The 25,960-nt window shown below is 50.6% G+C and overlaps 1 protein-coding gene across 3 annotated transcripts in view; it reads right to left on the bottom strand.

Annotated features, from left to right (window-relative positions):
- Positions 1 to 17,424, bottom strand: part of COL5A1 (collagen type V alpha 1 chain) — a 135,505-nt gene extending 118,081 nt beyond the window's left edge. For all 3 annotated transcript variants that reach the window (XR_010723502.1, XM_066201041.1, XM_066201042.1), the window contains exon 1: positions 16,977 to 17,424. Coding sequence is in view for 2 of the 3 variants with exons in the window: in XM_066201041.1 (XP_066057138.1) it covers positions 16,977 to 17,076 (100 nt within the window). In the remaining variant the exon portion in view is untranslated. The remainder of the gene's footprint in view (positions 1 to 16,976) is intronic.
- Between the last annotated feature and the right edge of the window lie 8,536 nt (positions 17,425 to 25,960).

Below are 25,960 nucleotides of genomic sequence, written 5' to 3'. Positions count from 1 at the left end.
TCCAAACCCTTCCATGAGATCCAAACCCTTCCATGAGATGCAAACCCCTCCATGGAGATCCAAACCCCTTCCATGGGGATAAAAAACCTCTCCTTGGATTGTTCTCCTCCATGGATAAAAACTCCTGAATGGATCCAAACCCTTCCATGGGATCCAAATCCTCCATAGGGGTCCAAACCTCTCCCAGGCTGCAGAGCCACCCCAAACCCCATCCCTCTCTACCATTCCAAGAGCTGACGGATCTTTCCTCACCAACACCCCTATAAAATCCTGGCTTCATCTGCCTGGAACCCACAGCTGCCACAATGGGGTTCCCAAGGGGTGAATTGTAGGGAATTTGGGTCACAGCTGCATGTTCTTTCCCTTCCCTGCTTTCAGATATTCCCTATTAAACGGGTTACAAGGTGACACTGGAAATATCTGCTGCATTTAAGAGCTGAGATGTCATTTCAGGTCTTCCATCCTCCACGCAGGACGACTCAAACCCAAAGATAGCATCTAAAAAATTGAAATATGCTCCTATAAAAGCCAACAAGAAATATCCAAGATCCTCATCCAAAAATCTTTCCCAGGACTCAACCCAAGGCTGGCCCAGACAAATATTTACATAATTATTCACATGGGTTTGTTTGAAATAAAGAGCCTTTTATGATCATTACTTTGGCATCAAACATCTAATTAGGGGCCAATGACAGTTATAAAAATCACTGAGCTCTCCTTGTCAGTGCTGCTGGGAGAAATGGGACTGGGGTGATGTCCCAGCCCTGCTGCTCCCCTGGGAAAACCCCCCGGGGGATTGGGACCAGGGCATGGAGCAGGGATGGCTCTGCCTCCTCTGGGGATTGGAAAATGGGTGGGCAAAGGGTCAGAAATGCTCACTGGTGACGCTGTTTTATACCACAACGACACAGATTCTGAGATTCAGGAGGCTGAAAATGACTTTTCTGGTTTTGGGGTGTGTTTCTTTCTTATACTGTTTTCCACAGACCAACTCGATGGGTGAAACAAAGGCAAAACCCCTTTAATCACATTGGTCAGACCTGAGGGACATCAGGAAGTCCCTCCTGGGAAAAGGAATGAGTAACACAGGTACAGTTACAAAAACATTTGTTTACAGAAAATTCCTTGGGAAAAGAATTTCAGAAAACTAAAACTCTTCAGGCTCCACACTGGTGCCTGGTTCAGGTTGTAACCCTGGAACTGTTTTTTTTTTTTTAGGCTTCTCTGCTCCACACAGCAACTTTTGGGATGAGCCTTTCCCAGGAGAGAATTTGACTCTCAAGTCCCACAGAAAATGTGATTAAATTCACCGATCTGAGCAAATCTTAAAATCCTTCGTGCTGAGTCTCCAGAGAGGACTTTCCCTTCCCAGCTTGTGCCAGTGAGTCCCTGCAAACCCAGCCTCCAAACCCCATCAGTGCTTCAGGTGCTGGCTCCTAAATCCCCTCCAATTGTCTCAAATATATTAAAAAAGAGATCAAATTCAACATTCTCCATCGCTGCTTCAAGTGTTGGTTCCTAAATTCCTCCCAGTTTTGTGAAATGTGTTTTAAAAGCGATACAACTCAACATTTCCGTCTTTGCCTCGCAGGGAAGGGCCAGTGACCACATTTGGATTTTATTTTGCTCTTTGCTAACGCTGAAGAGCCAGTTTGCCATCAGACAGCTGAGTTCTCAAAAGGGAAACAAGCAAACCCCAGCTTTGGGAATAAATCTGCATTTAGAGGGGAGGTTTTGTGCAGGAGCCCAAAAGTTCTCCCCACAGAAGCCTTCCAGGCCCTAAATCCCGCTGAGGAAGGATAGATGGCTTTGATTTCCAACAATCCCAATTAGCTCCATAGCAATTTCCTTAATGAGGCTGGCAGAGCCCAGCCCTAAGAGATGGGCAATGTTAAAGAAAAATCACATTTTTTCTAAGAACACAGCAGAGAAACGCTCATTTCCAGGGTGCTGATCACTGAAACCACAGCACAGAGACACAAACGAGATCCAACTCAGCGACCTCGGGCACCTCCAGCAGCAAAATCAGCGCCCCAAACTCTTGGGCTGAGAGATTTTGCCCCTGCACTGAATTTTTTTGCTCCTGGGCTGAGAGATTTTGCCCCTGCACTGAATTTTTTTGCTCCTGGGCTGAGAGATTTTGCCCCTGCACTGAATTTTTTCGCTCCTGCACTGAATTCTGCAGCCCCACAGGAGGGTTGTTTTTTTTGTCTCCAAAGGATCAATCCCACGTGGCTGGACTGGACAGGCTGGGGTTGATTCGTTCTCTGCCCGTGTCTCGACTGCAGAACTTCATTCTCCCCCTTCCCAAGGGAGCAAAAAAAAGCAGCAGGTTGAAAACAGATGAGTAAAAAGCAGCAAAGAAATCAATACCTGACACATCAAGCACTTGTTCAGCCTCTCTCTGCAGAGCACAGGGCATTTACCTTGGCATTATCCCTTTAATTGCTCCAAAGGCTCCCCCAAATCTCCTGCTGGATTTATTTTCCCCTGTTCTGATGGCACAGAGACCTCGAGCAGGGTCACAGGAGTCAGGGAGAGTGAAGGGAGAGCTCCTGAGCAGCTCTGAACATCAGCTCTGCTGACCTGGGCGACCAGTAAAGCTCTCCTTAATCACCCACGTTCATCACTGAGTCCTAATTAAACATATATTAAAAAACATTTATAAAAAACCCCACTAAATAAATTGAAACACTAAAATAATTTATAACTAAATTAATATAGTTATAATGATATAAAATGTATTTATATGTGATAAAATATACATAAATGTAATTTTTAGATTATTAAATTATATATTAATTTATAACTAAATATAAAATAAATAAAATAACTGAAACTGGAGATTTTCTCACCCCCTCCCCAAAGGATCGTCACTTTCCCCCAGGCGCCAGAACCTGCCCCAGCTCCCCAGGCTGCAGCAATGCCTCTGTCACTCCCTGGGGACGGCCACCAGTGTCCCCACAGCCCTGGGACGGTTTTTACCACCACCCCAACCTTGTGGAGCAGACAAGGGAGAGAAACCTGCCCCAAAAATCCCCACAAAGCCGTTGTCACCTCCATCCCTGTCCCGGCCAGAGCTGGCTGTGCCAAACTCACCTCCAGGATTTCTCCTGCGGCGCCTCGGGGTGGGGTTTGGCTTTGGAAAACGCCGAGGTTAAACAGGGTCCAGACACTGCTCTGGACTCAGACAAACAAAACCTCGCCCAGGAAAAGGGAGCAGGAGCTCAAAACCCTTCCCAGTGCTGACAGGGATGCTCTGCAAGGACACAAGACTTTGGGACATGATTTAGGGATTGGGAGACTTTCCCCAGCTCTTTTCCATCCTAAATAGTTCTGTTTTATGGCAGCTGGCTCCGAGATGAGTTTGGAAATGCAGCCTGCCCCCAAAAAACACCCCATTGGTGTCGCAGGCAGCACCCCAAGGCAGAGGGGGGAGAAGATTTAATTCTGGCAGGGGTTGATGGATGTGCAGGGATGTCCCAGAGAACCTGGCTGACAGGACGAGCACGGCGTGGAACAGAGTGCCCCAGCCTGGACACTGAAAACAGAGTTTTCCCACCCAAATCTGTGCCTGGGAGAGTGCCAGGGCTCTGAGCTGGGGGATCTGGGGTGATGGGATGTTGGTGAGGGGGGAAAACAGCTCGGCTGGACCAGAGAGTAGATCCTGATGGGGATAGATCATCAATCCCTGGGAATCCTCCCCGAAATCATCTCAGGGAGGAATCCCTTACCTGGAGAAAGGGCCCAGACATGGCAGGGGGGGCGTGAGGAGATGTCAGGGCCAGTGTCTGGAGCAGCAGCCTGCCAGGAGGAGCGAGGTGCCAGCAGCAGGAATATTTATGGATATTTTCATTTCAGTGGGGACAGCAGCATCAACACAGCCAGGGAGGTAAAAATTTGGGGGAGCCACACAAAGAGCTGGAAAGACAACCTGGACTCCAAATGTGCAATGCCACAAACAGGAAATATTTGGGAGAGTTTGGAGCCTTGGAATTAAAGCTCTTCCCAACCTGAACTCCAAATGTGCAACGCTGCAAACAGGAAATATTTGGGAGAGTTTGGAGCCTTGGAATTAAAGCTCTTCCCAACCTGAATTCCAAGTGTGCAACGCCACAAATGGGGAATATTAGGAGAGTTTGGAGCCTTGGAATTGGAATTCCTCCTAATCTGGACTCCAAGTCTGCAATGCCAAAAAAAAAGGAAATACTAGGAGGGTTTGAAGCCTGGCAATAAAGCTCTTCCCAACCTGAATTCCAAGTGTGAAATCCCACAAACAGAAAATATTTGGGAGAGTTTGGAGGCGTGGAATTGGAGTTTCTCCCTCCCTGAACTCCAAGTGTGCAATGGCACAAACAGGAAATATTTGGGAAGAGTTTGAAACCTCGGAATTGAAGTTCCTCCCAGCCTAACCCAAGAAGGAGAAGCCTTGTGAAAGCCAGGTAGGAAAGGAGCTGCCAAACTCCTCCAGGACTTCCCTCGCTGCGGGAAAACGAGCAGGGTCAAAGGGAACCCAAAAGACAACGGGGATCAAGTCTAATTAAAGGAGCGGGGAGAAGTGACAGCTACAAAAAGGCATTTTTTAGGAAGATTAAATTATCAGCGCATTTTTTCCTGTATTTTATATGGATTGAATTATCAGTATATCTCATCCTGTGCTTTAGGAAAATTGAATTATCAGTATATTTTGTCCCGGATTTTAGGAAGGTTCTCAGTATATTTTATCCTATATTTTATATAGATTGAGTTATCAATGTATTTTATCCCGGATTTCAGGAAGATTTATTCCTACATGGAGCATTTTGATGCTCTCCTCATCACTAATTGAGCAGTGTATGAACAGCTTGGTGCTGGGGTTCAAAGTGATCTCAGGGCATTTTTCTGTGCCCTCATTTCTAACCCAAGAAGGGAAGGGAGATTTTCCACAGCTACAGGAAAAGAAATGTTGCCCTCATAACGCAAAGAGGTCGCTCAGAGTGACCCCTTCGCACTGAGAGATGACGCCAGAGCAAAAAGGGAGAAATCATCCCAGAAATTACAACAGCAGCTCCAAACTGTCAGAGCTTGGGATGGACTCTGCCCTTCTCCTGCTTCCTCCTGCCCAAACCCACCGGGACACGGATGCAGGAAGGATCCAGCTGGAGCCCTGCACAAAGAATTGAATAATTTCACAGAAACGCCAGGATTTTACAGGTCAAACTCAGCTCAAAAGCAGCTCCTGCCTCGCTGCCATCCCTTCCCTCTGCTCCGGGAGCCTTTACAGGTTATTTCACCTCCAGTGAAATCGATTTTTCCCAACCAGGGAATGATTATTCCAATGATTATTCCCGACCAGGCCTGGCTTCCCAGGAGAATTTTCCATGTTTTCCTGTGTCAGCTGACACTGCACAGGCCTGGCCTACCTGCCTGCACCAGCCCTCCCTGCGCTGTCATCGCTGGCTCCATAAAACAGGAAGGAAAGTGTGGAAATTCCCCCAAAATGAATTTCTTGGGGCACTCAGCGTCAGAGAACCAAGTTCAGTTTCACAGCAGCTCCCTCTCATCCCCTCCCACCTCTATTTTTACACTTCTCATTGACCAAAATCAAACTTGGGCGTTTTGCCACCGCCAGAAAAAATCATCATCCTGACCCCAACGAAGCCCCAAATCCCACCCTGGGATCCTGAAGCGAAGATGGGGGCAGATTTCACTCCCCAAAAAGCAGATGTTCCAGCTTAAGGCATAAAAAGCTTCGTCCCAGGCCACAAAAACGGGGCAGCTCTGCAGCAGCAGCAGCAGAGGCTCAGCTATTTGCAGGCTGGCAGGGCTGGGGCTCCTTTTAGCAGCACGGCTGTTCAGGATTTGGGATCGGCGTCCCCAGGGCAAGGAGGGCCCCGGTTTGTCTGGCCAAGGCTTGGGAGGAGGGAGCTGCAGGCAGGGAAACCCTGCAGGGCTCTCAGTGCCCCTCAGAACATCCTGAACTCTTGCTCTGACTCTCTCTCAGAGCATCCCAGGGTTTATTGGTGGGATTTTGAAGTCCCTTCAATTCAGGGACCCAAAGTTTTTTTTATGGGGATTTTCACGCCCAAACCAAGCTCTGAGTTTGACTCTGGCTCCTCTTTCAGAGGAAAAATCCTTGCCATCCCCATTGCCATAAGGAATCCTACTGTTTTCCTGCCCTGAATCCCACCCAGGACTGTAAAATGCTGGAAAAACTCCCCAAAAACTCCCTTGGGAAGCGAAGAGCAGCAGCAGGAAGAGATGAAGGGAAGTCCTGTAATTCAGAAGTGATGATGCCCTGCAGAACATCTTCTGACTCTGTCTCAGACCATCCCGGGGTTTATTGGTGGGGATTTTGAAGTCCCTTCAATTCAGGGACCCAGAGTTTCTTTATGGGGATTTCCACACCCAAACCAAGCTCTGGGTTTGGCTCTGGCTCCTATTTCACAGCAAAAATCTGGCTCAGTTCGGTGTTATCCCCGTTGCCATGAGAAATCCCACCCAGGACTGTAAAATGCTGGAAAAACTCCCCCAAAGCCTCCCTTGGGCATTGAAGAGCAGCAGCAGGAAGGGATGAAGGGAAGTTCTGTAATTCAGGAGTGATGCTGCCGTGCTCCTTCCGTGCCCCAATTCCCAAAGTCAACACAGGCTGCTCCGGCCCTGGATCCATCCCCAGCTCCACACAGAGCAGGGCATTGCTGCAAGTGCCTGGGGCACAGCCAGGGAGCCAAAAAATTCCCATTTCTGCCCCAGCCACGGGGGCCTGGGCCAGGATAAAACATCGGAGGGTCAGAGCAGAACCCTGGGATGACTTTCAGAGTCACCAAAGCTGGGAAAACCTCAATCCAAGCAGAATTCCCAGCAGGGCTGCCTTTGGAATTTGGGGGTGAAGGGTCACATCAGCACCCTTAGGGACGGCTCTCAAAGGCTCTGGGGCGTTTTGGCTCTGCTGTCCCGTTTCAGGGGTGAGAGGCTGATCCTCCCCGGCCTCGGGAATGTCTGTGGCTGGAAAAGCGTGTGCCTGCTCCCTCCAGCCTCCCGATATAGCTCCTAAATTACAGAGCACTGGGGGAAAATGGATGTTTGCAGAGCAGATACGGCCCTCATTGTCCTGCTCTGGTGCATCCTGCAGGGATTCGGGACTTGAAGGGAAGAAAAAAAAAAAAAAAAAAAAAAAAACCCACCGCAAAACCCAGAGCCAGTTCGGGTCTGTCGGCTCCTCCTCCCATCCCAGCTCCTGAGGTCAGCAGGGATGGGATCCAAGAGCGGCAGAAAAGGCAGATTGTTTTAATTTAAACATTCGAGCGAGGCAGAGAAGAGGGACTTTCTCCCCCCCCAAGTGCACAGGACGTGATAATGTGCCTCTCCCGGTGCCGGCCAGCCCTGCCGAGAGAACATTCCTCGCAGTTTTCCGATCGGATCCCGAGTGCCGGAGGGATAAATCCGCTTCCCTCTGCCGCCCTTGCGGCTCTCCCGGAGCACGGACACCACGGGGGGGAATCCCAGGGACCTGCCCTCACTGTCACAGCGGCCAGGACACGCGGAGGGAATGAGGAAAACATCGGGATCATCATCTGGAACCCGGGGAGAGCAGCGCTGATCCTTCAAGGAATCCGCAGCTTTGCCCTGAGCAGCCCCCAGGCAGCAGATCCCGCCTTTGAGGCGTGGACGGCCTCCGTATTTTCCAGGGAAAACCCTCCAAGGGGCATTTCCAGGGAGATTTGTGCCCTGATTCGAGGTTTCTCCCAAGGAGTCACAGCCCAGCGCTGCTCCCACCGTCTCATCCCTCTGCAGAAATCCCAAATTTCCTTGGAATGCCAGTCCAAAGGTTACAATCCCAATGTTTCAACCCAAAACCAGGCACAGCCTCCCAAAATCAGCTCCAACCGCAGTCAGCTCTGCTCCCACCATCTCATCCCTCTGTGGAAATCCCAAACTTCCATGGAATACCAGCACAAAGGTTACAAGCCCAATATTTCACCCCAAACCAGGTTTAGCATCCCAAAATCAGCTCCAGCCCTCGGTCAGCTCTGCTCCCACCATCTCATCCCTCTGCAGAATTCCCAGATTTCCATGGAATATGATCACAAAGGCCATAATCCCAGTGTTTCACCCCATGACCTCCCAAAAATGAGCTCCAGCCCTCGGTGAGCGCCACACCCCTCGCCCTCCCAGCCCAAACCATTCCACGACTTTGTTACATCACCAGCAAACCAGCCCCAGCTCCCAGGAATTCCACATCCGCTGGAATTCCGGCGGAATTTTTTTTGGCCACCTCGGATCAAAGCCGAGCTGGCAAAATCCATTTGCAAAGTCGTTTATGGAAATTATCCCCCACCAGAGGGATGTGGGGGAAAAGGGTCGGCTCTGGGTCCCCGCTGAAGGTGAATGTGCAGAATAAATCAGGATTCTGAAGCTTTTTGGTTTTTTTTTCAGAGGAATTTCTATTTCACACCAGCCGAGTGACTTCAGGACTGAAAAATCCAATGGCTGGAAGTCAAAAATTTCAATATTCCTCTGTACTTTCGGGGCTCAAGTGCTGCCAAAACCCCAAAGGAGTGCTGGACAATGTGCAGGGGGGCCTGTGGCAGCACACCACGATCCCAAAGGCACTGAGGCTGTTTTCCTTGCCAGGACAGGGAAAAACAATCGGCCAAACTGATAAACCCAGAGGAGGGTGTAAAAAAAGGAAACCCGCAGGTACAGGAGCCCAGGATTTAAACTCCATCCTTGGGCCAGGATTTGGGCAGGAAATCCCAAAAGCTTCATTGACAAACGGGCATTTGTGACAAACGGGCATTTGCAAAGGGCAGGGCAGGGCACGGAGCTCCAGTGCCCTCAGACCCAGGGAGTCACCCCAGCCCTTCCCTGGGGTGCTGCAGGGTGAGATGGGCACCCCAGCGCCCAAAATCCCGCCAGAATTCCAGGGGCAAGCATGGAATCACACGATGGTTTGAGTTGGGAGGGACCTTAAAGCTCATCCACTATCCCAGGTCACTCTAGCCTGGTCTGGGACACTTCCAGGGATCCAGGGGCAGCCACAGCTGCTCTGGGCAACCTGGACCAGGGCCTCAACATCATCAAAGGGAACAATTCCTTCCCATTATCCCATCCAGTCCCGCCCTCTGGCACTTTAAACCCTTTTCTCTCATCCTTTCCCCGTGTCCTCGTCCCACATCCCTCTCCAAGAGCACCTTCACCCCACCCTGGCTCTGAAAGCTAAAGAAAGGTGATTCTGGCTGAGCACGAGGAATTTCCACCTGGATTTGGAGGAGTTGTCTCCCTCCGGGTGCCAGTGGCCGCACGGGAGCTGCCAGCCCTCCTCACTGCAGCTCTTCACCTTCCAGCACGGCAGCACGGAGCCCAGATTCCGCAGAGCATCCCCCGGGTTTTCCCAGCAGAGCCCGCAGCAGCTCCGGCTGCCAAAGCCCAGCCCCAGCCCCTCGCCGCTGTTTTGGGGTGCTGGAACACTCCAGCAAGCCCCAACCAAATTCCCTCTGGGAATTCCCTGCGAGGCTCCAGCCGAAACACCTCACTCGGGAGCTCCTTTTTCCCCGATTCTCCTGAGCAGAATGACACTTGTGTTCGCTGTGCCTCGTCTCCTTGACCTTTCCATTCACTTTTAATGGCGCGAGCTGGAAATAAGGGCACCCAAACAATGCTGGCATTATTCGGCCGCTGAACTGCAGCCCCGCAGCGCGCAAGAGCACGCAGGGTAGGTATCTCGTTCCTCATGAAAAAAAGAAATTAAAATGAAATAAAATAAAAATCCCGCAGACTCGCTGCTTAGTTCATGTTTGGGAGTTGGATCCGCTGCACCAAAAAAAAAAAAAAAAAAAAAAAAAAAAAAAAAAAAATCCCTGTGTAAAACGCTGCAGGAGGATGAGAGATCCTGGGAAACTGGCAGTGTCATCTCCAGGAATTCGGCTGCAGCGAATTCTTACTCCAGCATTGTCTTGGAAACAAAAAAAAAAAAAAAAAAAAGAAAAAAAGAAAAAAAGAAAAGAAAAGGGGGTGGAGGGAGGAAAAGCAGAGGAGGAGAGGCCAGCCAGGCTCAGGAGCTCGGGCAGAGCCTGGCTCCTTCCTGGATTTCCTCACTGGGAACCTGCAGCTCCAGCTGACAGGGGCAAGAAGTGCAAAATCTGCTCCCTAAACGTGACAGTGACGGGCAGGGACTCCAGCAGACCCCTCAGTGACCTCTCCTTTCCCAACCAGCTCCTCCCTGAGCGCTGCAAACTCCCCTCCTGCGCGAGCCGGAGCAGAAAGAGAAGGGAAGAAAAAGGCCTTGGTGAAAAGCTGAGCCCAGGAAACACTTTGGGGTTTGTTTATTCAGAAAGAATTCCCTGGCTGCAGATGCACAGCTGGATCCGGGATGGTCAGCCCCGGCTGAGAGGGGGATTTAGGCTAATCTGTATCAATAATGTGTGTAATAAATAAATGTAGTAATAAATGTATGTAATATAAATCTAAGGTAAGATAATTCCAGTGTTCATCCAGCTGAGGGAGGACGAGAGGCCCCCAAACATCCATCCCACCCCTCTTCAGGAAAACAGCTCCAAATTCCCTTTACAGATCGAATTCAAAGGTGTGTGAGAGCAGCCAATAGAACAGCACGGTGGTCTTGGTATAATCTGTAAAAAACCTGCCCAAATCTAAAGAAAAAAAATTCCAAATAACCTCCTGGATTTGCTGAATGAGGAGCACTGGTGATGCCCAACAAGAATAAAAATATCCCAAGGAAGAAAAGCATTTTAAAGTAAAAAAAACATTATTAAGGATGAACTCCAGGTCATCACCATCCAGCACAACCCACTTCCATCTGCACCCCAAAAATGGGTTTTTTTCCCAGTAAACTGAAGGATTTTTGTGGCTGCCCAGGGGATCCTCTGCTCCAAATTTCCTTTCTGGATCTAATTTGAAGGATTCTGAGAGCAGCCAAAAGAAGAGCACAGATCTGCAAAAAACCAAACCTTAAAGAAAAAAATCCAAATAACCTCCTGGATTTGCTGGGTGAGGGGCACTGGTGATGCCCAACAGGAATGAAAATACCCCGAGGAGGAAAAGCATTTTTAAAGCAGAAAGAATCAATGACCAACACCACCTGAGGCACAGGGATGGACAGAGGCTCCTGGAGCTGCTCGAAAACTCTGATTTCATTGGCACATCAGCAATAAAACCGTGTTCAAGCAGCCCCTCAGGGCCAGGCTCTGCACAGGGACGCAGGATCAGCCCCCAGGACACGGGAAACGCAAGGATTTGCCTGAGGGCTGGGAGAAAACCCACGGCAGGGGTTAGGAACGAGCCCTGACGCAGCTTTTCCACTCGCTCAATCCCCAAACTCTCCTTTTTCTCTCAGGCTCATTACACAGACTCGAAGAAAAAACTCTGCTGCAAATACATTAACACAACTTTCCTCCTTTTTTAAAAAAAAAAAATGACATCTCATCATCGTGAAAGCTTCCAGATGATGTTAAGAATCCTCTTGGCTTCTGGAAAGAAGGAAAAAAAAAAAAAAAAAAAAAAAAAGAGCCCAGACTTGGAGCAACCGACCTCAAAAATGCCTTTTGTGTAGCTCCTTCATTTATTTATTTTAGTTCCACAGATTTTCCAGACACGTCCACAGAGAAACCACGACATCATTTGGATGCTTCAGCCAGTGCTAGGCTGAATTTCAAGAGCCTTGGGACTTGCCAACAGTAACCAGTGCTTAATTAGCCCGCGTTGCCAACCCAATTTTTTCCATATAACATTAGATTTCAACAAAATGTTTCCATTCTTTCATGTCTCAACCTTTTTTTTTTTTTTCTTTTTTTATTAATATTATTATTTTTGTTCCCCTGGTTTTGCTCATTCTTCCCGTCCTCGGTGTTGCTTTGTTTCACACAAAGGTTTTATTGTGGTTTTTTTTTTTTTTAAGGCCTGAAAATTTAGTCCCTGTCACATCAGGTTTAGCAGGAAGAGTAAAATGTTTGATGGAAAGGGAGGCCAGGCTGGAAGTGAAGAAACTTCTCCCAAGGAAGAGGAGGAAGGAAAAGGAAAGGGAATTCAGGGAAGGGAAAAGGGGAAAGGGGGAAAGGTGAAAGAGAAAAGGGAAAAGAGAAAAAGGGGAAAAGGGGAAAAGGGAAAAGGAGATGCCTTTGATGGCATCAGCCCCCCTGAGGCTGCTGATCCAAGGGGAATTCCCTTTTTTTGGGAACAGCACCTCCCACACCACGCCAGTGCTGCTTTTACCAGCCAGCCTTGCCGTGTATCCAGGAGAATGGACACATCCCACCCCAGCCAGAGGCTGAAATCCAGGAATTCACACGGGAAGATCACCCTGAACTCCAGAAGCTCAGGTGTGCACGACCCCCTGACACTGATTTTCCTGTGGATCAAACCTGACCCAATTCCATCAGCTCAAGGCCTCAACATTCCCAAAAATATCCTGGACAGCAGCAACACCAGAGACCCCCAGCAGAGCCCTAAATACGTGCTGGATAAAAGCAAAGGGGAAGAATTCTTCCCCCGCATTAAAAACGCCTCAGGTGTGTTTGGGGATTCATTCCTGGTTTATTTCCCAGAGAATTCTCCTCACTTTAACCATTGACCAAGGTCTGGGTGTTACGAGCTGACCACCACGCTTCCCACAAACAGTATTTTATACCTTTCTCTGCCAAATGCTCCGTTTTATACAACAATCCTGAGCTCCATCCTGAGCATCCCAAGCCCAGCGAAACCCAGCAGGCAAAGGGAGAGGTGGGTGGGCATGGACAGAGGGGATGAAATCCCAGATCCATCCTGGAATTCTGATTTCCCCTGTCCCAGGGGCTGCTCACTGTTAAAGCGAATTCCTGTGAGAACTCTGAACGGAGCCGCTCTTCCCAAAGCGTCTGGAGAGGCCTCAGAGCCCCTTCAAGGGCTGACAACGAAATTTGTGAGGGGCTTTGGATGAGGGGGAACGGCTTTAAGCTGACACAAAGTAGGTTTAGAGTGGATTTTGGGAAGGATTTTGGCTGGGAGGGTGTCAGGCCCTGGCACAGGTGCCCAGAGCAGCTGTGGCTGCCCCTGGATCCCTGGAAGTGTCCAAGGCCAGGCTGGATGGGGAGAAGCCTCAAAATTCCTGTGAAAGCATTCCCAGCTCTTTGCTCCCTGCACTTTTCCCAAGTGCAGATTTCCAGCTTCCCACAGGGGCTGCCATGCACCCACCACCACCCTGGGGAATGACACCCCCAGCACAGAGATCCAGCAGCTCCAGGAATCAGTACACGAGACTAAAAGTGACTAATGAGGGAATTAAAGGCCAGTTTAAACCCCCCAGCAGATAAACCCTTTGGAGTGAAGAGCAGTTTCCTGGAAAGCGCTCCCGGATTTTTTTTTTCCTGAAGTCCAGACAAAACTCAAAAGACATCTCTAGATGGCATTTCACACTGGGCACGTTCCACAGCAGCTCCTCCTGCCTCATCTCAGAAATCAAATTTAACCTTTTAGAAATCAAATCTGACCCAAAGCAGGTGTGGGAGTGCAGGTCCTGAGTCCCTGCCCTGGGGACAGGCTGGGGACAGGGGGACTGGGGTGGACAGACAGCAGCAGGAGCAGAGCACAGCTCCAGGGCAGAGGAAAAGCAGCCAGGCAGTGCCAGGACATCTCTGTGCCACTCTGTGGGGACATCTCTGTGCCCCTCTATGGGGACACCGCGCCACATCTCTGTGGGGACACATCTCTGTGCCACTCCGGGCCTCTGGGACAGCCTGAGAGAAACAAAAAATCTCCGTCAGAACTAAAGCTGTGGTTTCATTGCCAGGGGGGTGTTCAAAGGCTGAGCTCAGGGATTGATCCTGGGTGATTTTCCAGCCTCGGGGGTTCTGTGCTGAGCACTTGCTGCAGCCACACACACGGGGAAATGGGACGCGAATGATGTCCCCAGGTCACTCAGGGGTGTGTCACCTCCACACCTGCAGCACCCGGAGGTGGAAGAGATGAAATTTGAGTCCCCCCCAGCTCTCAGCACAAGCCCTGCAGTGCTGCCCTCAGCTCACCACAGACAGCTCTGATCAACTCTCTGTTTCATAAAGGAACCAACCCGAAAAATCCATCTCCAATTCCAAATCCTACAGGGCGGGGACAGCTCCCATTTAAAAGAACCCTCTCCAGCCCCTCCTGATTTCTCCTAGGGCACACAGTAAGCACTCGAAACAAGACCAAGGCGGCTTTTTTTATTTAAACTTGCATTAAAAGCATGTTTGGGTCAGGTGAGTCCTCACTGCAGGCCCTGTGTGCACACCAAAAACCAGCGACTCCCCAGCAGGTTCTGCCTTAGAGTTACCCCAGAGGGATGAAATGGGATTTGAAGTGGGATTTGAAATGTTGAAAATCCCTGAGGTCAGGGAATGCTCAGCACAGAGTTCTTTCCTCCTGGCCCCTGGAAGAACAAGAGCAGAGCTCTGCTGTCCCCTGGCCAGGGCATGTCCCACAGCTGGGCGCCCTTAATTCCAAATTCCCACTGCAGCCTGGCACTGCGCTGACAGCTAAATCCAACTTTTACAGGGAAAATCAGAGCTGCCATCCATCCATTCCAGGCTTCCAAAGTCAGATTTCTTCTTGTTGTAAAAAAAATCGACACTTTTGATTGGCAAAGTATTTTTAAAAACTCTCGCTTTTAACTGGCTGGATAAAGATCTTATTTTTTTTTTTTAGTTGACTGGGGAAGAGCCAAGGGGAGAAGCAACAGCTGGTAACAGGATACTGCATAATTTCCAGCGTTTTTATTTTAGCTTGGATCCTCATTACTCTTTGCCACCAAAGGAAACTGCTGCATCCAAAAAAAAGTTTCACCCAGAAACCCGATTCGGTTTTTACAGGGATTTGTAAGAGCAGAGCCAGGCTCCAGCTTCGTCTGTGGGTTGGATTTTTGGTGTGACATCATCTGGTGCAAAAAAGGGGAAAATCTGAGCTGGATGGGCAGCGGTGGGAGGCAGCTTTGACATTGTTATCCCCCTGTTATTTGACTTTGTCATTTCCCTGTTATTTGCTGGAAACCCTCCGTGCCAGGTGCCAGCCCACAGATTACAGGGGAAGTTTCACCTCTCCGCACTGAGAAAAACCAACCGCCCTAAAAACTAAAAACCTCTACGAGACGCAAGAAAACCAAAAGACAACGTGGAAAAAAAAATTAAAAAAAAAAAAAAAACCGCCACCGAGACCATTAGTCAATGCCATCAGCAGCCCCAGTGCGGCTCCTCCCTCACCCAAATGATTTGATGTCCTATTAGGCGGCTCATTAGGGAAACTCAAAGCCTTTCGCCACGAGAGTCATTCCTCAGAGCCGAACGCTGGCCCCACCAAAGCTCCCAGCCACCCCCTGCTCCCGCAGCTGCCCCCAAAAGCTGCTCCCAAAGTCACCCGGTAACTTGAAATCGCGTTTTGGGAGCTGTCTGTGGGATAAACGCGCACAGGGAAGTGCCTGGGGATGCTCTGGAAGCGGGAAGGGGAAAAAAAATTGTGTTGTTGTTGTTGTTTTTTTTTCCTTTGAAACAGAGCGGTCTGGTGATAATTCAATTTTCAGCTGATACAAAGTACCAGGAGGAGCTGGTGTCATTCCAGCGCTCTGCCAGCTGGGAAACGGCTCCAACATCCCAATTCCTCCGCGGGACAAACTCTGGGATCTCCCATTCCCTGCGGGACATTTTATTCATTGAGCTTTTGCAGCCTGCTCAGCCCCCACGAGCAAAGCCTTAATGGAAGCATTCCTCCAACGCCCACCTCTTCTTCCTTAAGGTCATTTGGAGAGCCCAGAAATGAAAATAATTCGCTTCACACAGAGAACCCCGCTGGTGTTCGCGCTGGCAACACTCAAACAAACCCCGCACGCCCCACCGGCAGAGCCAAAACCACCCCAAAAATATAAAATTGGGGCAGGGAAGTTGAATCCCAGACAAGCCCAGCTCTTCAGGGCACTTCTCGGCTTCTCTGACTAACTCGAGTTTAAACTTTTGAGATTTCAAAACTCGGCTGGGCCGCCTGAAATCCGACACAAACAGAGCTCGGCAGCGCCGGTGCCTCCAAGTGTCCGCTGCGAACCGGGAAAAGGCTCCGCGAACACCCGGGAAACTTCTCCAGCAGCCCCACGAAAATCCCCCCTCCGCTCTGGCGATTCCCAGCCCACCCGGGGAAGGCAGGAATTTGGGAAGCAGAACTCTGGGAACAAACAGCACGACCCCGAAAGGGAAGCAGAAATGTGTTTAGTCCCTCTTCTGCACGATTAGGGGGGAAGGGGGGAAATGACATTCCAGTGGTTTTCTGTGCTGCTGCACATCTGGAGGTTCGGAGTTTCCTCCTGCTGCACTCAGCCCCGGTTTTAGGGAGAAACTCCGCGGGATTGGGGTTGGGAAAGAGGGCAGAGTGCTTTGGGGTCCCCCCGAGCAGCTTTTGTGTCCCGAGCTTTGATGTGCTCAGGGAGAGCAGATTCCTGCGGGACAAAAAAAAAAACTTTCTGCTCCTCAAGGAGGAGGAACTACGCAAGCCCGGAGGTTTCCAGGGGACTAAATATACATTCACATATATATCCACGGCCAGAGAGAAAGAACCAGAGCCTCCAGAAACTCATCCCCGACTTTTCTTACGGGAAAAAAAAAAATAAATTAAAAAAAAAAAAGCAAAGCCCGGCAAAGAGGCAGCTCCTGCTCCGAGAAAGGCGACTAAAGAATTGTTTTAAGTTTTTTCCCCTTTTACGGGCCCCCTGACAAATGGCATTCAGAGACTCGGGCAGCTAAAGGAGGTTGGGTGGGTTTTGTTGGGATTTTTTTTTTTTTTCCCTTTCTGTTTTTCCTTTTTTTTTCTTTTTTCTTTTCTTTTGCTGGAATGCACGGAAGGAAACCAAGAGGGTTTTTTTGTTTGTTTTTTTCTTTTTTTTTACCCCGCACCAAAGCCCCCCCACTTCTCCCGCGACCCCCCCGCGACCCCGCAGCATCTCCCACGCGATTTTTTTTTTGGGGGGGGGCTTTAGGGACCCCCCTTACCTGCCCGGCCGAGGGACAGGGCACCCAACAGCAGCAGCGCGGCGGGCACCGAGCAGCTCCGTATCCAACTGCGCCTTTTCCACCGCGTGTGCGTATCCATGCTCTCCCCCCCCCAGAAAAAAACGGGGCAGCGGCTCGGGACAGCTCGAAAATCAAAAAAGAAAAGATGATAAAACCCCCTAAATCCAAGCCGTGTCTAGTCTAGAAGCGCAGAGCAGGCGCTCAGCACCCCCCCCGGCAGCCCCCCCCGGGGAGCAGCCCTTTATAAAGCCATGGGGCGGGCGGAGGGTGCGGGGGCTCCGCCGCGCTCAGCTCCGGCCCTGCCTCGCTCCCGGGCTGCCGGAAAAAAAAAAAAAAAAAAAAAAAAAGAAAAAGAAAAAGTTTTTTTTTTCCCTTCTCTCTCTCTCTCTCCCACACCGCCCTTTTTTTTTTTTTTTCTCTTCCCCCTTTCTTTAAAAAAAAAAAAAAAAAACCCGAGGCAGGAGTTTGTCAATCTCGGAGCGGAGCAGCAAATCAGGGCCCGGCGGAGCGGCCCCCCCAGCCCGGGCAGGGCCAGCCCCCGCCGCCGCTTCCAGCGGGATGTCCCGGCCCCCAAAAGAGGGGTTTCTCCTCGTTTTCCCCCCCCCCCACCCACGCTGGAATAGCAGCAGACGGAGTTTTTCTGGCTCTTCCCCCCGTCCCGTCTCCTCGTTGTTCGCTGAGTTTTTGGGGCTCGGGAAGAGGAGGGGCAGAGTTGGTGTCCCCGGTGACAGGGGCTGGCTGGAGCTGTGACAGGAGGTTGGGGTGGGATGTGACACCCAGAAGGTGGCCGGGCTCCCCAGGGAGCCCCAAACCTCCATGGGATTCCTGGGTCAGGGTTGGGCTCCATCCTTGTGGGATGTTCTGTGATTCCGTCAGGTGGGGCTCGTGGAGGTTTGGGAAACGCGAGGGTTTGGCAGAAGAAAAAGAGCACATGAGAAGGGTGAAAGTGCAAATGAGGAGTGGAAAGGGAAGGTGCTTCCCTTCCAAGGAGGGGTGGGAATTGGGGGGGAAAAATCCACCTCTGGCAGGGAAGGGATGGAAGGGATGGAGGGATGGAATGGATGGAAGGATGAAGGGATGGAAGGATGGAAGGCTGGGAAGGGTTGGAAGGGATGGAAGGGTTGGATGGGTTGGATGGGATGGAAAGGTTGAATGGGATGGAAGGGATGGAAGGGATGGGCGGGTTGGAAGAATTGGAATGGATGGAGGGGATGGAAGGGTTGGAGGGATGGAAAAGATGGAAGGGACGAAGGCATGGAGAGCTGCTGGTCCTGCTCTGCACGCCCGACTGGTCCTGAGACCAGCTCCAGTGCCTGGGGCTCCCCCTCACTCAACCCCCCCTTCCCCCAGCAGTGGGCACTGACAAATCACACTGGTGAAACGTTTAAATGTTCTGGCACTGTGGGGCAGCAACGCCAGGACAATGCTCAGGCCTGGAACTGGAAAGGTCCCTTCCCACCCAAGCCTTTCTCTGACTCCATAGAAAAAACCACAACTCCAGTTCCTTTCCTGCACCACCCCCATCCCTCAGGTCCCTCAGGAGAGGACAGATCACACTGCACAGCTGGGTGACCCACAATGCTGCACACCCCTCCACAAAACCAAAATCAGATTAAATGGAGACCAGAGACGGGGAAAAAACCCAACAAAATCCAGCCCTTTCCCTTAAATAAAGGCTTTGAAGACACTTGCTGGTATCAACACTTTCTCTGTCAGCGCCGTCAAAGGCCTGAACATCGCTGCTGGCACCATCGATGTCACCTCCAGGGGACAGTCCCTGCTCCTTTGGTGCTCATTTTTCCCAGAGCAGTGGTGTCACCTCCAGCCTCACACCCTGGGCCACACCAGAGTGTCCCAGCCCTCTCCACTGGGGAAAAACCCACTTCCACCGCTTGAATTCCCACCCCCTGCCTACCCTGGACCCCAATTTCTTTGTGGGTTTGGTCACCCAGCACTCGAGGCCCTGGGCAGCCAGGTCCCACACAAGGACAGTGAAGGAGTTTGGGATCTCTCATCCCGGTTTTGGGATCACTCATCCCAATTTTGGGCTCTCTCATCCGAGTTTTGGGATCACTCATCCCAGTTTTGGGTTCTCTCATCCCAGTTTTGGACTCTCTCATCCCAACAGCCCCTGATTTTGGCTGGCTGATGGAAGAACCCGGCACCACGATGGGTTTTGCCCACGAATCTTTGGCCTGGTGGGATGAGAGTCATCTGGATGGATAATCAACATCAAACACATCAAACCCTAAAGGGACAGGAGCCAAGCCCCTCCAGACCAAGCAGTGGGACAGGGATGCTCCCAGCCCACTCAGGGAACATTTCCTCGGGATTCATTTGGGAAGAGCCGCAGGAAATCCTCATTTTCCCTCTGAACCTGCCGAGATACCTCCCCCAACTCCCGGCCCCGCGGTGGAACCGGCAAAGCTGGAGCCTGGGAGGGAGAGCTCCCGGAGAGGCAGAGCGGCCCCGGGGCACGGGCGGGAGCACAGCACGTGTGGGGCCAGTGCCAGCGGCACTCCCGGGCGAATCCCCGGGATAAAAATCCCTTCCAGGCCTGCCTTCCATGGGGAACCGGGTGACTGGAGGCTGGCAGGAGAATCATGCCGTGCTCTGTCTTCAGGGGGAGCCTGGAGGTGAAATCTTCCAGGGCAACACCTGCAGAGCCCGGCAGGCGCCTCTGCTGAGCGCCCACGGGGCGGAACCAGCATTGACATTGTCCAACCTTCCTTCTGCTCCAAAATATCCCGGGATTGACACCGTCCAACCTTCATTCTGCTCCAAAATATCCTAGGATTGACACTGTCCATCTTCTCTTCTGCTCCAAAATATCCTGGGATTGACACTGTTCAGCCTCTCTCCTGCTCCAAAATATCCCGGGATGGACACTGTCCATCCTCCCTCCTGCTCCAAAATATCCCAGGATTGACACCATTCATCCTCTCCCCTGCTCCAAAATATCCTGGGACTGACACTGTCCATCCTCTCTTCTGCTCCAAAATCTCCCAATATTCCAGCTGGGCCTTCCCACAGGCTCCCAGCTGCCTCTGTGGAGCAGAAGCTGTTCCATACCCCCACGGAGATCCTTTCTCTCTCCTCTCCATGTGTTCAGACCGTGAAGTATCCCAAGAATTTGGACTTGGAAGCAGGGTGGCGAAAGCCCCAGCGGAGCCCGTGGGATGCAAATCCCCTCCCTTGCCCTTTGGGGCTGGAATTTGATGATCTTTAAGGTCCCTTTCTACCCAACTCATTCCCTAATCCTGTGATTCCAATTAATCCCTGATTATGGCACCAAAGCAATCACTCGGTCCAGGATTTCCCTGGGTGTCTGCTCACCCTGCCAGGTGTGGGCTCCCATTTCTGCACCAAATCCCAGGATCCTGCATCCTCCCCTCCCAGATTTCTGGCCTCAGGGTTTGGGAATGAGCTCCTGGATTGTGTCCTCCAGCGGTGAGGGAAAATCCCAAACCCCTGGACACCAACCCCAGCCATTCCTGCCCTCCTCAGCCGTGGGAAGAGGGGGTGTTCCTAAAGCACCAAAAGCAGCAGGCAAGGAAATGAAAGCAGCTCAGAGCCCCGAACTCCCACATTCCCTTTTTGCCCAACACCAGATCATCCAAACCTGGACCAGGATCAGATGCCAGGCAGAAAACCTGGCCCAGGGAAGGTTTTTGCTGAGCAGGAAGTCTCGAGCTCCCCGTTGCTTCCCCAGGTGATCTGGGAGCTTTGCACAGACCTGCCTGTGCCTCCCCAGCAGCCCCAGAAACACGGAGCTCGGCTCCTGGTGCTGGCAAACTGGGAAATTCCAGCCGCCACGTGCCGAGTTTTGGGGAACCAACCCGAACTTTGGCCCTTTGGGGAGGAGCAGATCACCTGGTGGGAGCTCCAGGAGGGGTCACACGAGCTGGGGTGGGGCTGGTGGTGACCCCAAATCCCTCCAGCAGCCAGCCAGGGGCACGTCTGAGCAGCCAGGGGAGCACGACAGTGGCTGGGGGCCAAATTTCTTGAAGGAGCAGCAGTTTATGGAAGGGTTTTCATGCCTAAGTGCATCTTGAGCCCAGCTGGCTGTTGTTTATAGGACGGAGAACACGTTTGGGAGATTTCCAAAGAAAGGAAAAGGCTGAAGGGATACAGGTAATGTAAAAAAAAAAAAAAAAAAAAATCATTTATGTGCTATCAAATAATCACTTGAATTCAGCCAAATGGACGTTGTTGGGTAGATTGAAAGAACTGGGATAAGTTTGAAAGGATTATTGATAAGCAGTTAGAGCCCATGGCCAGCTGAGGGGAAAAGGCTAAAATGAGGAATTAAAATGACCTGAGCTGTTGTATAAATAATTAGGACAGGCAGTTGCTCTCAGGAATGATTTCCAATACCATTTATGAGGAGAACACATCCATAAAATACACAAAATACACATTTCCCCCTCCACAGTCTTAATGCCGGCCTTTACTCCTTGCAAATTTATGGACACAATCGCATCTCTGCCATTAATTCAATTTTTATCAATTGTTCTGTGCCTAAATGAGATCCCGAATCACAATCCTCGTTTATAATCTCACCTGCTGGCCTGGAAAGGATCGCTCCCAAATTCAGCTTTAAAAAAATGGAGGATTTAGCCCTAAAGAGACGTTTTGGATGGAGAGGCTTGGCAAATGAAACTCTCCGTTTATCCACAGAGGAAACTTCACATCTGGAATCCCAGAGCTCAGCACTGCCCCAAACTCAGAGCTCTGGGTGGTCTTTAATTCGAACAAGGAGTTCAGAGCATTATCCAGGACTGTTCACACCCTGCAGAGTGGCAGCATTTTCCCCAAAAACCTTCCTGAAAACCGCTGGTTTGAACCCCAAATCCGCATTTTTAGAGGATGGTGATGGGCAGCCTGTCATCACCGATAGCAGGATACTCCAATTTTTCAGGTAGAACAGATAATTAATGCTCTAATTAGAACACAGGCACGATGAAAATAGTCAACAGGTACCTCCCAAACAGCAAAACAAAAACCTCAAAAAACAAAAAACAAAAACAACAAAAAAGAAAAAAAAACAACAAAACCAAAAACAAAAACACCCCAAAACCCCCCCCCAAACCAAAATAAAAAACCTAAAACAACAACAACAAAAAAAACCCACCAAACCAAAAACCCGGAAAAAACCCCAAACAAACAAACAACAAAGAAAAAAACAACAACAAAAAAACCCCAAACAAGTAAAACTCTTTCAAGAGTTAAATTTTCCCCAGAAAAGGACAAACCACAGCACACAGAAATACAAACTCCCACCCCCCTGAGGCCGAGCACCTGTTTGGGCCAAAAAACCCAAAAAAAGCTGGAGCCGGGCAGCCAATTGTCCCGGATCCCGGGTGCCCCAGTGGGAATTCCAAGGGGAATTTTTGCCATGAGGTGGCACCGGGAGCAGCCCCATCCCTGGAGAGGGCGGGCGGCACAAGGTGGGGTTTGTTTTCCTGCGTGTCGGGATGTTTCACGGCTCTGTTGAAGAGAGGAAATAGCTGTAGAAAGGGAACAGACTTTCCACTCCTCCTCTTTTTCCAGCCTTGTCGCCTCCTCTCCAGCTCCAGGGCGATGAGGCCAAGCCTTGGATGTGTCCGAGCCGTGAAATTCGGGATGAATCGCTCGGTGCTGCCTGGGGAGGAGGCTGAACTCAGCTGCCCTTCCCCTCTGCAGTGCCAGCCGGGGGGACAGGGAGGAGCTGCCCTTCCCCGCTCACATCCCGGCCTTGAATTCCCCTCCTCGCTCTGACCTGCGGGCTCTGGCTCAGGCTAAACCCGGATAATCTGTCTGGACTCCAGGAGATAATCCCTGGGGATACACGAAGTGTTGTGTGGGACCAGGAGCTGCCCGGAGCTGGAACTTCCCCTCTCATCTCCGAGTGCTGAAGAAGTTCCTAAACTCCCCCTGACCCCACCAGGGGCGTCACTGGACACCACAAAGTTCGTTTTCCACCTCCAGTTTGTCCATCACAATCGTGACTGAAGATTAAATATTGCGAATTTACGGAGCTAAATCACACGGAGGTTCAGCTTGGGGGCCTGATCCCCAAAATTTTCCTCTGCACCCCTGCGGTGTTCATTTTGATCAGTAAAATATGTTATCAGAATAAGAAAAACGAGATAAGGAAGGGCAAGGCCTATCTGGAATTAAATCTGGTCAAGAACAGCAAAAAGGGCTTCTTCAAATACGTCAATAACCAAAGAAAAACTGAAGAAAGCGTTCATCCAAGCACACCCAGAATCCCCATCGTCTTGGGATTATTCCTGGGTCTAGGAATGGATTAAAGCATCCCAAGACATTTTGGTTGTGTCATCCTCTAGTTGCCCTTTTAAAAAAAAAAAATCAATGCCTCCAGATTTCCCTCTAGCAAACAACTTTCACCCCCGTTTTCCTGTCTCTAACATCCCTGTCAATTAACCACGGCACAGAACCTCCAGGCAGCTCTTTCCATTCCTAAATTTCGTGGCAAAACCCAAAAAAAAACCCCAAAACCCAGGCCCATTGTGTAGGTTCCCCTCTGATTTCCCAGGATTACAGGTCCATTCCACCCTCCTGCAGTGACAAACCCTTCCATTCGTTGGCTTTTCCTCCTCTGGCTGGAGCAGAAAGGAGGAGAATTCAGGGAGCTGCGTGCACCACCCAGCACTCCAGACAAGAGGCCACAGTCTCTTCCCGAGGCTGAAGCTGCTCCCTAAACACAGAAAGGAAAGAAAAAAAAATTCCATGATTTTTGGGGATGATTCACCGGAGGAATCCAGCCCGGCTCCGAGTGGGCTCTGCCCTGACTCATGTTCGTTTCTCAGCCCCGTGTTTCCAGCCTGGCACCTTCGGGCTGGTCACTTTCCACAGATCCCTCCTGTCCCCACAGAGTTTTCCTGTTTGGGGAGCTCTGGGAAGAGCCAGAACCAGGTCCCCAAGTCAGGGACACTCTTCCCTGGGCACACAAAGCTCATCCACCCACAGTGACCCAAAAACAGCTCCTCAGGTCACCCCTGCCAGCTCTGCCTCCGATTCCAGCTGGAATTTCATGATCTAGCACCCCCCATATCCATTATTCCAGCTGGAATTCCAGGATCCACCACCCCAAATCCATTATTCCAGCTGGGATTTCATTATCCAGCACCCAATATCTCCTACTTCAGCTGGAATTCCAGGATCCAGCACCCGTATATCCATTTTGGTTATGACAGAGGCTTGGAGACCCAGCTGGGTCCTGCCCCTTCCCCAGGACCCAAACTGGGGGAAGATCCCTCCCAGTGCCCCCCAAAGTCAAAGCAAAGGAGTTTCTGCTGAGTCCCCCCCAGCCCTGAACACCCCAAACCCCCGCAAAACTGGAGATTTCCTCTCCTTCCAATCCTGTCCACATTCAGAGACAAACCCAAAGCCTGGGCTTACCTTAGGCCTGGCCTAAACCCTCTGACAACTCCGGACTCTCCCTTCCCACAGCAGCCAAGCCCCTCTGCCAGCCCACCCCACCTCCCATCCCTGTGGTTCCCCATTCCTGGGGGCTTCTCCCCCTTCTCCTGCCTTTCCTTTACCTGTCCCCCAGCTCGTTTTCCCTCCTGGCCAGGCTATGCGTTCATAAATCAGGAGGCCAGAGGGGTTTGTGTTTCACAGAGGCCACGGGGCTCCCATGAATTAAGTTTTGTTTGAACTGGAGGATCGTTTTTAGTAAACCAAACAAACTCCTTGACCTGACTTGTACTGCAGCGGAACGAGGCCAGAAAAGAGCTCCTGGCTGCAGCAGGAAGGTATTCTGTTAAAAAAGAGGCGAGTGAAACGGCTTCTTATGGCACTGCTGAGGGAATGGAAGGTCTGAGGAGACACCCTCAGCTCAGACATTCTCCTGGGTCCAAAGCTGGTCTCTGTGAGGGCTCTTTATACAACCCTGGCAGCCCTTAAATTGCCATTTTGCACTTTAAGATGCTTTTCTTGGTGTCATGTTTGGTCCCACTGAGCAGTTTTTCCTCTCCTTTGGGTCCCTGGCCTCAGCAGCAGAGTTATACGAGCATTTTTTAATGACGTTCTAGCCGGCTAAGATGCTCAACTGATTTAATTTGGTTCCATCGGAGACCGTGAGGCTTCAGCCGTTTCTCACAGCACCTCTGCCCCCATCCCTTCCTTTAAAAAGCCAACTCTTGATCATCCAACATGACAGATTTCACTGCCAGGACGACCGTAAATCCTATTGCTAACTGAGCTTTCACTCCACAGCCTCCAAGGCCCACAGAAAATCCAGTCCCTTTCCAGCAGTGCTTTTCCATTCCATCCATCCCCAGCCCCTGCAGAGCCCTCAGTTTATGGCAGCTCCTGCCACGTCCAACCCAAGAGCAGAAATCCTGGGACTCTTTGCCCCAGCTCTTCACTCGAGGGATATTTTAACCCAAATCCCACTTTATTATTATTATTATTATTATTTTTAATAAGGAGCTGTGTGTTTTCAGAGGAGCTCCAGCTGAAGGATCCGATTGACAAAGGTCAGCAGCCAACATGACTAATCCATTATGCTGTTAAACAACTCAACATGCAGGGGTTAATCAATGCTAGCCCAGGGTCTAATCCCTCTCTCTGCTAAATAACTCACTGAAAACAAACTCTGCCTGCTAATGTCCTGCAAAGGAAGATAAATGCACGCCAGGCTGGAGAGGAGGTTCAGTTTTCAGGGCTCTCAGCTCCTCCAAAGCCTGACTACTGTCAGCCTGGCCAGATGTTATTCCCATCCTTGCAAGGAGAGGGATTAGGGGAAGCATCCTGCCAGCTTTTTTTTTTTTAATAAAATAATTCAGAGTGCTGGATTGCTCCCCAAGCTGGGTTAGGTGGCCTGCCCTGCACAAGGCCAGGCCCTATTCCCAGGGGATATTCCCTATTTTCCCTATTCCTGTGCCTATTCCAGCCCCCTCCCTATTTATAGCCCTGAGCTGGGCTTTTCCAGGATGGCAATTTCGTGCTGC

This window comes from Chamaea fasciata, unplaced genomic scaffold, assembly GCF_029207755.1.
Source record: "Chamaea fasciata isolate MVZ Bird 193981 ecotype frontalis unplaced genomic scaffold, bChaFas1.0.hap1 SCAF_20, whole genome shotgun sequence".
NCBI classification, from domain to species: Eukaryota; Metazoa; Chordata; class Aves; order Passeriformes; family Sylviidae; genus Chamaea; species Chamaea fasciata.
This window is presented reverse-complemented; position numbering and strand designations above follow the sequence as displayed.